The sequence below is a fragment of the Branchiostoma floridae genome, chromosome 11 (genome assembly GCF_000003815.2).
Source record: "Branchiostoma floridae strain S238N-H82 chromosome 11, Bfl_VNyyK, whole genome shotgun sequence".
In the NCBI taxonomy this organism is placed as follows: domain Eukaryota; kingdom Metazoa; phylum Chordata; class Leptocardii; order Amphioxiformes; family Branchiostomatidae; genus Branchiostoma; species Branchiostoma floridae.
Window position 1 is genome coordinate 22,981,809 of NC_049989.1, and position 14,565 is coordinate 22,996,373.

General features: G+C 43.7%; 1 protein-coding gene across 1 annotated transcript in view; it reads left to right on the forward strand.

Moving 5' to 3' along the window:
- Nucleotides 1-154: 154 nt before the first annotated feature.
- Nucleotides 155-14,565, forward strand: part of LOC118425420 (GPI transamidase component PIG-S-like) — a 17,269-nt gene continuing 2,858 nt past the window's right edge. Inside the window, exons 1-14 of the mRNA XM_035834229.1 lie at nt 155-295; nt 1,795-1,934; nt 2,404-2,503; nt 3,650-3,748; nt 4,783-4,860; nt 4,917-4,994; nt 5,053-5,190; nt 5,809-5,918; nt 11,211-11,399; nt 11,828-11,942; nt 12,281-12,370; nt 13,043-13,275; nt 13,736-13,967; nt 14,365-14,494. Of these exons, the coding sequence (XP_035690122.1) occupies nt 244-295; nt 1,795-1,934; nt 2,404-2,503; nt 3,650-3,748; nt 4,783-4,860; nt 4,917-4,994; nt 5,053-5,190; nt 5,809-5,918; nt 11,211-11,399; nt 11,828-11,942; nt 12,281-12,370; nt 13,043-13,275; nt 13,736-13,967; nt 14,365-14,494 (1,784 nt within the window). The 5' untranslated portion in view covers nt 155-243. The remainder of the gene's footprint in view (nt 296-1,794; nt 1,935-2,403; nt 2,504-3,649; nt 3,749-4,782; nt 4,861-4,916; nt 4,995-5,052; nt 5,191-5,808; nt 5,919-11,210; nt 11,400-11,827; nt 11,943-12,280; nt 12,371-13,042; nt 13,276-13,735; nt 13,968-14,364; nt 14,495-14,565) is intronic.

Below are 14,565 nucleotides of genomic sequence, written 5' to 3' on the forward strand. Positions count from 1 at the left end.
AAATAGACAAGCTGACAAAGATTTTGTCATGATCTTGTCCTCAAATATATCATTTCAACATATCTGACGTTAAAGCAACACATTTCGCAAGGTTTCCAAACGTTTCCGCATTGCCCCATTCCGTATTTCCTCCACTAAACATTAAAAACGTGAACTTCAAGACAAAGTGAAGGAACGCGTCTGAACCCGGAAGTGCCCACGCGTCGTCTGCATGGGTGAGAGGTTAGAGGTTAGGTCACCAACATGGCGGCGCCAGGTGAGAAACAGGCGGCCAAATCTTTACAAGATGAAGAAGGTAAAATCTAACGATTTTGGCTCATTTCTGCTTAAGTTTTTACCGGCATTTGTGTAGACAGTTTCCCTGATCAGTTTGGGTATTGCAGAATATTGAACGTAGTACATATATTCTGTAAAATAAAGAAAATCTTCTGCGCGTTTGGTATAACAAAAAAAAGACCTCCCTTCGCCACTTCGTCCCTCCATAAATTTTGTTTCTTTAATGACAGAAAATCCAGAAAATATCCTTACTTCTGTCTGAAAAGCTTTTTCAGACAGCCAATCCTGTGTTGCGCTTCTAGAATCCTACATTTTTGGGGAGAGGGGGGGGGGGTTAAAGGGACTTACACTTACTGGTCAAACCTTATTTTCGAACAGACGGAATAAAGAACTCAGTCAAGGTGGGACCATGCATCATCAATTAACGTTAACAAACAGGGAATTATGTTTCAGTCAACAAAAATTGCTTAGTTGTGCTGTATGCCATGGTTAACATTCCCGACCTTAAAGTTTATGATGAACACCATTTGAAAACCATAGTCTGAAAATAATGCATGCAATCAATTTGTTGCTGTTTTGATTATAAAAATGTCTAACTTGTATATGGTCTACATGAAGGTCTATCTATGAAAGGCTTAACATTATATATGATTAAAAAAGCACAATGATTCCTGCCATTTTCCTTTTACTCACTCTCTCCCAAATCCCTAGCCTGGTTACCAAACCCCAGCCCGATCTCAAGTATCTATCGTGCAGGGGTCTGGCCGGATGGGATAGGAACTCTTCTCAATTCTGCCCCTTATAGTGGGCAAAAAACTCCACCAATAGAACAGCAGCAGGATCAGCAGGAGGTAATTACACCCCTGCCATGATTGGTTAAAGACCCCCAACTGTACTTTTTGAATCCATAACAGTGACCACTAAGTACCTGATTCGCTACTGTGATAGCCTGCTGACCAACTGTGGTGTTTTGTAGCTGGCTACCTGTGGTGTGAGTGGTCATCAATCCTAGGTTCTCCTCCCTCTGATCAAGGGCCTTCGAGAACCTTTCTACAGCCATCCTGCCAGACTGGCTGAATACGTGTATTGAATTATTGATGAGATCAAATTGCCTGGCAAAATATCTTTCAGGTGTAGTTCTTTGATGTTATTGTGCATCATTGTTAGAAATGGACTGTGCTAGACTAAAAAAGACATGGAATTTTGTAGCTGTATCAAGAATGAAGCAACTACATTTTTATTAAGTTTCCTAATGATTCCTAAGGCAGTCCCTTATTTTGACTTTTTCCACCACCATCATAGTTGCCAATTGCATTGTATTCATTAGAAACTGCATAATCTAAGCACTTTTTGAAATGAAGGAATATGTCACTGACTCTGGATCTGGTTCGTGAAATCATAACTTCGGAACTGATGAAAGAGCTGTAACTGTAAGTGTAAAAGCTGATCAAACATGATGAAATTGGTTACTCAGGTCATTGTCCTATCTAAATATCCAGACTGTTGTTGTTTCTGTAGAGGCAGTTACCCAGGTGTACGCGACCCTCGGGGTGGCCCTGGTTGTCGTGGTGATCGGCGTGCCGCTCTGGTGGAAGACTACCGAGGTGTACCGGGCTTCGCTGCCGTACGCAGATATAGGGGAGCTGAAGGGGACACAGGTAACATTATATGATAAACATATGTGTGTCTGCTGCAATAAACGTTCTTTTAACTTACATATCCAGATAGTAAAATTTAGGCGGTCACAATTTCTGAAGCAGATGAAATTTAGAAATGTTCAGATAAATTTTAGCCAGCATCAGCTGTCTTTCGTCAGTGTCACTAAAAAGGTAACCTTGACCTTGCAAATTTTTGCAGTTGTCATTTTGTAAAAGAAATTTATCATGACTTTAGTTATCATCATTAATGTATGAGTGGAGCTTTTCGGACATGAAAGGCAAACATGCAATTAAGGATAAACCAGATATTTATATTTATTTATTTATTTATACACAAAAATCAAAATCTAAACATAAAGAATAAATCATAATCCACATTCACAGTTTTCATTTAATAGACAAAGAGAGGCCACATGTCAAACTTTTCATTTCTTAAAAAAAACTTACTGCCACCCTCCCCCTTATCAAGGTCATCTACAAGGTCGGGGTGGAGTTTGTCCTGCCTGTACAGACCCAGCCTCAGGACCTGCTGGACTGGAGGGAACAGGTGGATCAACACCTGGACACAGGTAAATATAACACATGGATACAGGTAAATATAACACCTGGATACAGGTAAATAGAACACATGGGGACAGGTAAAGATAACACCTGGATACAGGTAAATAGAACACATGGGGACAGGTAAAGATAACACCTGGATACAGGTAAATAGAACACATGGGGACAGGTAAAGATAACACCTGGATACAGGTTAATATAAGACCTGGATACAGGTAAACAAAACACCTGGGGATAGGTAAAGGTAACACCTGGATACAGGTAAAGATAACACCTGGATACAGGTAAATAGAACACCTGGGGACAGGTAAAGATAACACCTGGATACAGGTAAAGATAACACCTGGATACAGGTAAACATAACACCTGGATATAACACCTGGATACAGGTAAACATAACACCTGGATATAGGTAAACATAACACCTGGATATAACACCTGGATACAGGTAAACATAACACCTGGATACAGGTAAACATAACACCTGGATACAGGTAGTAAAGATAGCACCTGGATACAGGTAACAGTATATATAACACAAAGGCACAGGTGAATATGACACCTAGACAAAGGTAAATATGACACCAGGGTACAGGTGAGTGTTACACCTGTCTTACAGGTAAAGATAACACCTGGATACAGGTAAAGATTACACCTGGATACAGGTAAGCATAACACCTGGATACAGGTAAATATAACACCTGGATACAGGTAGTAAAGATAGCACCTGGATACAGGTAACAGTATATATAACACCAAGGCACAGGTGAATATAACACCTAGACAAAGGTAAATATGACACCAGGGTACAGGTGAATGTTACACCTGTCTTACAGGTAAAGATAACACCTGGACACAGGTGAATATAACACCTGGACAAAGGTAAATACATGTATAACGTATAAGGGTATGTAAAGGTACATGTTAAGTTATGTTTCTGTTCTTTATATGCAACCAAGTGTTAGTAGCTGGTCGATGATTCAGAGACCGTCAGAGTGATATCTTCTTCAGGGTAATAATGATAAATGCTGGTTCTACTTTGCACTGCAACTGCAAATGTAGACCTGTGTGTGTAACTGCTGCATTGAGAAAGATGAGATCCGAAACGAGACAGTTCATGCATATTTGTTTGTTTGTTTGTTTTCTGTGACCAGGTACAGTGTACAGTCCCATCTCACCCCACTACGACATCAAGGTCCGCACCACCAACAAGGAGGAACGAACTGTCATCAACCAGCAAGGCTCTATGGAAGGTGGGAATATTAATTTTGTATGTTTCACAGAACCAGCAAACTACCTTTGGATATTATAAAAAGCTGTTATTTTTTTTTCAGGAATTACAATGTGTGTAAGAGTGGACTCAGTGAGCTGTAAGGTTTGATTTCTTACAATGGGAAGGAAAGACCCACAATATTCTTTTTTGTTGAGCTATCCTTTTATGGTCTTGACAGAGAAAACACATAGTACATGAGTACTAGGAATAGATTTAGAAGAGATGTAATTTCCCTTTTAATATACCTAATAAAGTATATATTTCATTTTCCTTGTTCATTGTTAAGTATAGAACTCAATATGCTTAGCCTTCGTGCATGGTATTGCATTAAAGTTTTTGACGACGCCTCAGGGGAGTCGTCAAGTGGTATATATTGCATTCAGTCTGCAAAAATTCTAGGAATTGCACAGGAATTTTTCCACAGGAATGCTAGCACTCCACAGTATGCTGGGTATTCAATCCCCCCCCCCCCCCAAATCTGTTCCAGATGTATCTCTGGTATGCAATGGTGGAATGTAGGTCACACTGGTTCCTGGAGGAATTTGTCCTTTGAAACTAGTGGTAGACAGGGAAACTGCACAATGGATCACATTGTCTTGGTTGTTATGTTATATGTTATGAATGATACATTTTCTTTTCTAGAGCTTGTTCAAGCCATAGGCCACAGGCAGACAGGAAATACTTCTGCAGTGCTCAGCTGTAGGTTAGGTCACTGGCAGACCATTGTACTGTAGGTTTATGTTACAGGTGGGCTAGTATATTGTGCCAGGGATAGTGCGACAGGGAAGTTCCAGTCTATTTCTGATTTGAGCTGTATTGTTGTACCCTCAATCGTCGTCATGGCAATAATACATTTTAATTGCCAGTCTTGTTATCATTATAACAAATTAGATGAAAAATTATATTAGTATTTACACTGGTTCATGTTGTCAGCATAATGAACAGTGGACCACAGCCTGTAACCCTCTCCAGTAGCTTGTGTTTATATGTTTCTGTTTTCCCCCACTTGTTCAGACCTGGAAGCAAGTCTGACCCAGCTGAAGCCCCCAGGCGTAGGCAGCTGTACCCTGTACCTCCTGTGGACCACAGTCTGTAACCCTCTCCAGTAGCTTGTGTTTATGTGTTTCTGTTTTCCCCCACTTGTTCAGACCTGGAAGCAAGTCTGACCCAGCTGAAGCCCCCAGACGTAGGCAGCTGTACCCTGTACCTCCTGTGGACCACAGTCTGTAACCCTCTCCAGTAGCTTGTGTTTATATGTTTCTGTTTTCACCCCCACTTGTTCAGACCTGGAAGCAAGTCTGACCCAGCTGAAGCCCCCAGACGTAGGCAGCTGTACCCTGTACCTCCTGCCTAAGGACAGTAGTCTGGAGGCGCAGGCTTACATTGGCCGGCACAGGACTGCCTTTGTCAAGTCTTCAGGAGGTGAGTCTCAGATTCTGCTTCTTATGTCCTGAGTCAAAAGTTTTTGTATTAGGTCTCTCCAAATGTATACTTCTTGAGGCTCAGATCTTTACAAATGAGACAAATTGAACTAACCCAATTTAAAAGTTACTCAAGAATTTGTCAAAGTATGATTGTAAACCTTACCAAGTGGCCTGAATATTAGTTTGTTTAATATAATATCTCATTACCCAAATGTCTAACCTTTATTGATGTAAGATAAAACATCCACGTAAAACCTTCAGGAGGTGAGTCTTGATCAGGTTATGCTCCTTATGTCCTGAGTCAAATGTTAGCTTTATAAGGCCACTGCAAATGTATCTCTTGAGTCTCAGATCTTGAACAAAATGAAAAAATGAAAATATCCAATTCAAAGTTACTTAAGAAACTGGACAACGATAATTGTACTTACATGTACCTAGTGGCCTGAATAAGGTTTGTATAGTAGAGTATCTCATTACTTGGATGTCTAACCTTTATTGATGTAAGATAAAATATCCACATAAACCCAGAGTCTGACAGGAAAGTCTTGACTTTGTCTGCCTCCTGAGTAGCACTGAGACACCTGGTTTGTTGTTGACCCTTTCCTCTCACCTGTAGACGTCTCCCGAGACGTGCGGATCTCGGCACACCTGGTGAGGTCTTACTTTGTGAATGACGAGAGACTGAAAATCGCTTTCACTTCGGCAACCGGAGCGCAGCATGACAAGGTGAGAGTTGTTTTATTGGTGCTCACAAGGACTGAAAAGAATCAAAAGCACATCATACAAAGGTGAAAGCTGTAGCCTACTTTTGTTACACAATATAAAATTGGACCAACTTACGTGCAGGACAATTGTGATTGTCTCTCCTCCATTTCCGCCGTGGTCATACCTAGCATGCCTCTGGCAGGCAGGCACACACGTCCTAGCTCTTCACAGCCATACCGGAAGTGAAAAGAGACTCCTCCCACTTCCGCCTGTGGCTGTGCTCCCGTGAAACCCCAGTTACTTTGAAACCAGCTGCAGTACTGGCCGAAGAACTTAGGGCGGGCATATACCAATGCAGAACCTGCAACACAAAGATAGGGCGGGTATGACCACGGCTTCAATGGAGGAGAGACAATCACAATTGTCCTGCACGTAAGTTGGTCCAATTTTATATTGTCTCTCTCCATTTCCGCCGTGGTCATACCTAGCATGACTTCATAGCAGAGGCCAGTACTGATTAACCAGAGAGACAAAAAGAAAATGTTGCAGAACATTCCAAATGTCAATACAAAAGCCCAGTTAGCTGCCTTCATCATTACTTTAGACAGAACCCTGGCTGTGTAGGCAGTAGAGGTCGGTGCCCTCCTAAAAACAATGTCCTGTGAAATGAAACATTGGATCCAAATCTGCTAGATGCAGATAGAAAACTGCACAGCATTCCAGAGCTGAGAAACTCGCAGAACAAGCCATGTCTGAAAAGAACGGAATATTCATATTCTATGAAAAAGAGCTTGCAAACACAAGGCATAACACCTTTAATTAATAGCCCAAAACAAGTACAGGGAATGCTGATTGGCGAAGACCTTGTTGGTCATTTACTTGTATACGGAAAAACCATAACCCAAGTGTGAAAAAGAGGTCGTTCGATCCATTTTGGTGAAGACGAAGACGTTCTATTCGCATCTAAAAATGCCAAATGTTGGACTCTTCCTACCGAGTCTCAGCATGGAGTCTCAGCATGGGATATGGAAGAAAACTATTTCTGGCGAGCACCTGTGGAGCAAATTCAACGCCACAGGAAAGCACCAGCCTGGCACGCTTGGTCAGAGGAGAATTCAAATGAATATTAAATGTGTACTCTCGTGCTGGGTACCACCTGATTCATTCAAAAAGAAAAATGATGAAAAGGAGGAATAAATCGACTCAATTTTACTCAAATCGACTATAACTCTTCATAACAGAGACAGAAGTCCTATAAAACTTTCTCTGGCAAGAAAGTAAATATAACGTTAAAACACATAAACCGCCTTGACCTGTGGGCAAGGAACTGGGCAAACCGTCAAAGGTTGCTATGGGAACGTGCTGTAGAAACGATCCGGGAAGATCGAAGCACACGCCTGTAAGAAAAACACCGGAATCCTTGTGAAGTAACGCGTGAACACGGAACGACCCGAAACTCTGTGAAGTCGCCTACCGTTTCCAGCAAGAGCGGTAAGTATAACTGGTCGGCTGAGTACCTGAAATGAACGTACCAATCATTAACGGTTACTGCCGTAACAACAAGTACTCGTCCCACTGTGTGGGCGAACAAGAAAGCCCATGGCTAAGAGTGCAAAATCGAAACACGTTCGAATGCTGTAAAAGACGTCGGAGATGACCGGTACCGTACAAGGTAACGAACACGCGAAATCGAGAGCCGAGTAAGGATGCGCTACTTCGGAAGCGCTAAAATTCCGTCTGCACAGACGAAAACCGAAACTGACGGCTGGTGTAGCCCACATCAGAAAAACTACAACGGTATACAAAATACCATGGAAGTAACCCGGGTAAAAAAGACAAAGGCTCGATGAAACAACGCGGCAAAGACAAGTGTTGCACGTCAGAAGACGAGTCACTCAAGTGCGAGAGACGCCATATTAAAAAACACGCAAAGTCTGACCTAAAAACAGCGCCATGTAGCGATTGTCGCATGAACTACAAGGAACATGTAACATACGCGTTGACGGCAGACGAAGGTGACGTGGTCAGGATGAGCTAAGCTTGAACTTGGAACCCGACGGACGAACAAGAGATGCTTGAACAAGGCCTATTTGAAAGGCGGTCTATCTAGTCCGTCGAGAAATGAATGTACCACAAAGGTCTTTCATTCATACACTCATAAGGCACACGGCTTGTGATGACAATGGTAAAAAGATTAACACGTAAACAGCTGATGGCGAAGTCCGACCTAACACCACGTTGCAAAGCGGCCACCGCAGTAGCGGTAAAATATTCAAAGAAAGCGTGAGATTTCCTAACACCCGAGGTCAACGCCTGGCTAGCCTAGAAAAAAAAAAAGGCGAAAAATGCGCGTCTAAAAAGAACCGAAAACAAATCGAAAACTGGTACGCGAGAGCGAAAACAAACGATAACATACATCAGCGAAAAAGGAACTCAAGTAACACACCAAGTAACGAAAACCGCGAAGACCTAAAATGGTCAGACAACTCTGAAGCAGCGGAAGCTGCTTGATCAGCTTGATACAGAAGAACCAAGGAGCTTTTAAGAAAAGTCGAACACGATGGCGATCAACGCTAACGTAGCCACGAAAAATTAACATGACAGTGACGACGAGAGACCCGAACGAGAAATATTACGTAAAGTGCGCTCAACGATCCATTCCAATACATTTGCATAAAAATGCTAAGCAACCTGGCGATCTAAGCCAAGTAGTAACAGCAAAATTTTGCATAACAGTCAACAGTAAATAGCGGAGCGAAAACAGTGGGTTTAACAAACCCTCATTTACCTCTAAAGAGGCTTAGCATGGCTCCATACTGGAAGTACTGGCAGTAAAACAATGAAAACCACAAAACTTTACTGCATAAACTCTCCCCATGGAGAACATTTTTCCAACCCTACCTGGCACAATCATGAACGTACTATAACGTTCTCAGTTAACAAAGAATCAAAAACTCAAGAATTTGAGAAAATTCATGAACGGTATGAAACGGATTACTTTAAGCTTGGCAGAGACGTCGCTACGAGACTGCCAGCGTGAGAAAAATCCTTGCCAAAAGGCACTGGGTACCTCCTACGGTCATTTTGACCTTGTTAGACGGGATTGAAGTATTAAAAACACCGCAAATAGTCATTTGGGCGAGTATTACACGCACCACGAAAGTGAACAAAAACATACCTCAGCTTGACGCCTATGTTAGGCACGTTGCTATAGTCCTGAATTGGACTTTCCACTCACCTGCAGCATGGCTTGGAATACACATACCTACCATCGCTGCATTCGGTGCTTGTGTCCGCTCAGCGGAAGGCGCCCTGGAACCGAAGACGAATGCGGCGCCAGTCAGGATGATTCTATGCGGCCTAGGCCTGCAGTCTCCAGCAGCATGGCTCATAAACGGCCCTGCGTACGTCTTGATGGCGGTCTGCCAGCTGAGCAAGAACAACGGGCTCGTGATCGCTGATACATGTACTAGTCACACCCCCGGTCTGCATGCCGGCTGTGTGAGAATCGACGGGCTCCGAAAAGGCCGCACTACATCTCAGGTACATTCTCGTGTCCGCTGACACCTGATACATGCTGCTGTGACCCATGACCAAATTCCGAGGAAGACTGGTTGGAATGGGTTCTCTGCTGTTGTGTCCCAAAAGGTGTCACATGGTGCACCATTATTGTGTTGGCGGCACATCCGCGCTACCCTGCCGAAGTGGGCTCGGTGGAACTGCAACGTCTCCGCCCAGGCAGGAATGTGGTGCGAGCGTAGCTCACCTGAAACACTTTCATAGCAATGTATGCACGTGGATTGGGACACAGCGTTTAAACACTTTAATATAGTGACGACAAAACAGCACTCAGCTTCTGTGCATATGTCGCTCGAGGAACGAGCAAAAACACCCTGACGTGAAACTAATTTGAACAATGACCAGGACTCAAACGAGCTTGCTCACCTGGTAATGAAGGATAATGAATCATAGACACTCCGTGACTACTCAAATACCCATCTGCTTCCTGGCTCCGTGTCGGGGAAACGAACCCCGGTGTCCCGCGTGACAGGCGGGGATACTCACCACTATACAAACACGGAAGTGGAGCAGTTCAAGAAAAAATACTGCGGGAAAATCCATAAAACACATAACGGTCACAAGACGGGGCGTAGTGAGGACTACGCGCGGCGACAGTATGCCGCGGAAACAAACTTACCTGATAAAAGGCGGAAGGGCCCGCGGGCGGTTGGAACATGCTGCCGAAGCGGTCGAGGAGACGAAGCCTAGACGTCGCTGTAAACAAACCGCTGATAACTACTACGAAAACCGGAAAATACGCGGACACGGTTCGACATGTTGGTGAACGATGACTCTCTCAGCGACGTGCCGCTCTCCTAACCGCCGCGGGAAACTCTGCCGAAAACGGTCGGTCAACCGCACGTCAAGAAGCATGGGAGGATGCTGGTCATTCCACTCCTGCGGAGCCAAGGGTGTCCGCCCACCTAGTAGTAGCTCGTTTTGCTGGCTACTCTCCGGAAAAAAGAGACTCGCACAACGCCAACAAGCGCTCAGGTTCCGTCGAAGATTCCAGGGGCGAGGGGGCGGATGCGTGCCTGGACATGTTGCCCGTCACACGTGTCGGAGCTGCGTAAGATTTGACGCGACCAAACCTCCTCACGCACGAAAAACACTTTCCAGAAGTGTATTAGCAAAGGAACTAGGAACTTAGAGACTAGACATGTCTATTAACACTCAAACGAATCTTATAGTAGAAGTAAACGCGAAGAAACGCGGAGCTAGAAACGCGTGTGTGTAACCTGCGTAGCGAGAAAAAGAACTGGGGTTTCACGGGAGCACAGCCACAGGCGGAAGTGGGAGGAGTCTCTTTTCACTTCCGGTATGGCTGTGAAGAGCTAGGACGTGTGTGCCTGCCTGCCAGAGGCATGCTAGGTATGACCACGGCGGAAATGGAGAGAGACAACATACTGTATGTAACCACTTGAAAAGGGCTTAGAAAGTAGCAAATAAACAAATGCAAAAATCTTTCTGCAAAAAGTGTGACCTGATGTGTTTTCTGCACTCATACTACCTAGATTTCTCACAAAAGTCCTTCTACAATGCATTGAGGTCTCCAAGAAAATGCCTCAAGAATCAATTATTTTACTCATCAATCAAATGAGATATAAGTATAGCTGACAAATCCAGGTGAGTACCAAACTTCCTTGGAAAAATTCAGACTAGTCACTTTCTTAAGTCAACGTAGTACAGATGGGATCCTAAGTTTATCATATTTTTATTGCTTTAAAATCAGACTGTAACCCCGCCCCACAGGAGAATATTGCTAAAGAACAGATGCGTGCCTTCAAGACCAACATGGGGTACGAGGTGACCTTTAGCCTGTTGAACCCTGACCCGAGTGTGCTGGATGTCCAATGGGACGTAGAGGCAGGGACGGCCAGCTACCTGAACCCCTTCCTGGACAGGCTGGCCGATGTCGCAGAGTTTAAAGTTTTCTCACAGGTAAGGTTCACTACTGTTCCGCTTAAAGCCTTGTATCTACAAGTATAACACTATCCAGTATACATGTACACCAAAAAGCAGTAACTGTTACTCACGCAACTGGATATGTCTAACCTTCATTGACTATCCAGTATGTATGTTTTAGAAATACATTTTCCCAAAATTGTAAAACATTACCCAACACACTTATTAAGAGTGACCTTGCTGTAGTGAAGCCATATTGACATGTTGCTGACAGCAAATGGAACTGGAGGAATCCTACTACAGCATCCTACTACCTTTCCATTGTAGTGTTGACCTTTACCCCATCACCTTTAACCTGTGACCTGTCCCCAGGTGCTGTACTATGTTGACCTGACAGTTCGCCCAGCCCGTGATGAGTGCACAAAGTCCTACTATCTGACCTCTAACCTGTGACCTGTCCCCAGGTGCTGTACTATGTTGACCTGACAGTTCGCCCGGCCCGTGACGAGCGCACAGCGTCCTACTGCCTGACACCCGACCAGCTGCCACACACCATCAACCCAGTGGAGGCAAAGCTAGGTCAGAACAATGCTTTCTACAGTTTAAACACTGTCATCTTCAGGGCAAAAACTCAAATGTTCAGATTTATTTAAATAATGTAAGAATAGGCAAAATAATGGTATCATAATCTCAGCTATCAGCATTCCAGAGTGAAAGATCATCTATAGCAGTAGTCTACTATGTCAAATGACCCAAATGTCCAGTTTAATTGTATTTCAGTGTGCTGTTCTATGAAAACATTGTACTGTTCTGCTGTTGATATGAAAAAAACAACAATCAGATTTGTCATTTTCTAACAGCAATACACCTGAACTTTTTTAGAGTCTTTTACTGACTTTTTTTGTGTTTTACCCCAGGCTCCCACGTGTCCACATATCCCAGCGTGCACTTCCTGGTGTACGTCCCAGAACGGGGTCATTCTCCTCTCTACATTCACAATGAGGACGGTCAGTATAATCAATGCTTAATAATAATCCTGTATAGATCTGTATAAATTTTGTGATATTGTTGATGTCTGACCTTACTGTAGCTACATTTGTAGGCACCTGTTTTCACATGAGTCAAATTGTGAAACTTGATGATAAAAGTGCCTTCCCCAAAGTGCAGTGTCAACTTTTGAGGTCTGCTAGGGATTCAAACCCTGAACCCAAAATAATTGCGATGATGAACTTTTAAGGTTGAATTGTGACCAATTAAGTTGCACATATCAAGTTACCAGGGTTGTAGCCAGCCTGAAATCATTTTCCGTCCCCTTGACGTTGAATCCTATTGAGATGCCCAAGGCACGACATTCATGGGCATGCTGCCCTGGAAAATTTTGAAATCTAGACACTCTGAAACGCAATTTTCTGCGTTTTGAGGTGTAAATTTTGATGGTAGACTAAGCTGTTCCATGACATCTGGTTTTGGTGAAGTTTACACAAGGGAGACAGTTTTATTATATCTTTACATATCAATATTTGTCTGTCACAGAGGACGGAATGGGCAAAAAATTTTTTTTGTTCCCAGCTGCAAAATTCTGTCAAAGGACGGGAGGATGGGTGCTGGCTAAAACCTTGCAAGTTGCCAAAAACTCAAGTACATTGTATATTCACGCATGTTTTTCCCTTCCTGTCCAGGCATGGAGTCAGAAACAAACGCGTTCTTCAGCCCTCGCTGGGGCGGGATGAAGATCGTGAACGTGGCGTCCCCGCCAAAGAACGCCTCCCTCCCGCACACTGTGACCCTTGACCTGCTCCCCGTCATGGAGACCTTCCTCTCGCACCTGCGCCTGTTGCTAGGCATGGCCCAGTTGCCGCCCGACCCGTGGATCGTGGTGGAGCCAGCAGACAACACCGCCATCACAGACTGGGTGGGCTGCAGTATAGGCTTGCTTAAACCATATTGTATGAAAACAATGAAAACAGAACAATGTATACTTGTATTATTAGGAAGCAATTGTTCAAGATCATTGTAAAGTTGATTGTACTCACTCATTCACTTATTTACACACACAGACACTTGCTCACTCATTCACTCGCTTGTGTTCAATCACTCATTCTTTCATTTATTTATTCATTCACACTCATTTATTCAGTCTTTGACTTGCTCACTGTCATTCACTTGCTCACATAACCTCATTCATTCATTCATTCACTCATTCACTCATCTACTCATTCTTTGACATGCTCACTCTCATTCACTTGCTCACATTCACTCGGCCTCTGATTCAGTCATTTATTCATTCATTCACTTGGTCTCTTGTTCACTTGCACACACATTTACTCATTCACCAGCTTGCTCACTCTTGCATTCATTCTTCCCCCCTTCAGGAATATGACCACCTCCTGCGGGTGCGAACAGTAGAGAACCTTGCCACGGCAACAGCCACCCTGGCGTCGCTCTCGCAGCTCCTCGGAGAGATCGGCAACATCGTGATCAACGACGACATCGCCTGGCAGGTCTACCTGGCTGTGGACGCTATCAGGAAGGCACAGCTCCTCCTAGCAACTGGGGAGCTAACTGCAGCTTTCCAGGCCTCCAAAGAAGCCATACTCTCTTCAGGTAACGCACTCCAAAATAAACACACATAAAGTAAAACAGTCCAAAATCCCAGCTCTGTTTTTCTGTTAGTATTGTAGGGAGTTATTCTTTAACCTACATGATAGCATAACATGTACAAAGCAGGTAATAGATTTTCATGATATTTGTTAGGTAAATGTGGTCCAAGAAGGAAATTTTTAGGTACGACTGGATTTCAGAGACAATCGCCTGTACAGTTGTACAATCATGTACACTGCTAGGACACACATTCGTACAAATTTTGTACAGTTAATGAATACCAAATTTGAATCTTTGCCTGGAAAGAAAAAGGTTATTAAAAACCTTAAAGCAGAGTCTACAATTAAAGTATTACTAACAATTTTCCTAAATTTTACCAAAAATTTGTTTTATGTTGCAGAAAAGGCATTTTTCGACCCATCACTACTGGAGCTGCTGTATTTCCCAGAGGACCAGAAGTTCGCCATCTACATCCCCCTGTTCCTGCCCATGAGTGTTCCTGTTCTCATGTCTCTGTTCCAGGCTTTCAGGTGAGACCCCCCTCTGCAGATGTAAGACCCCCCCCCACACACACAGGTGTCATACCCCCCCCCCCCCCCCA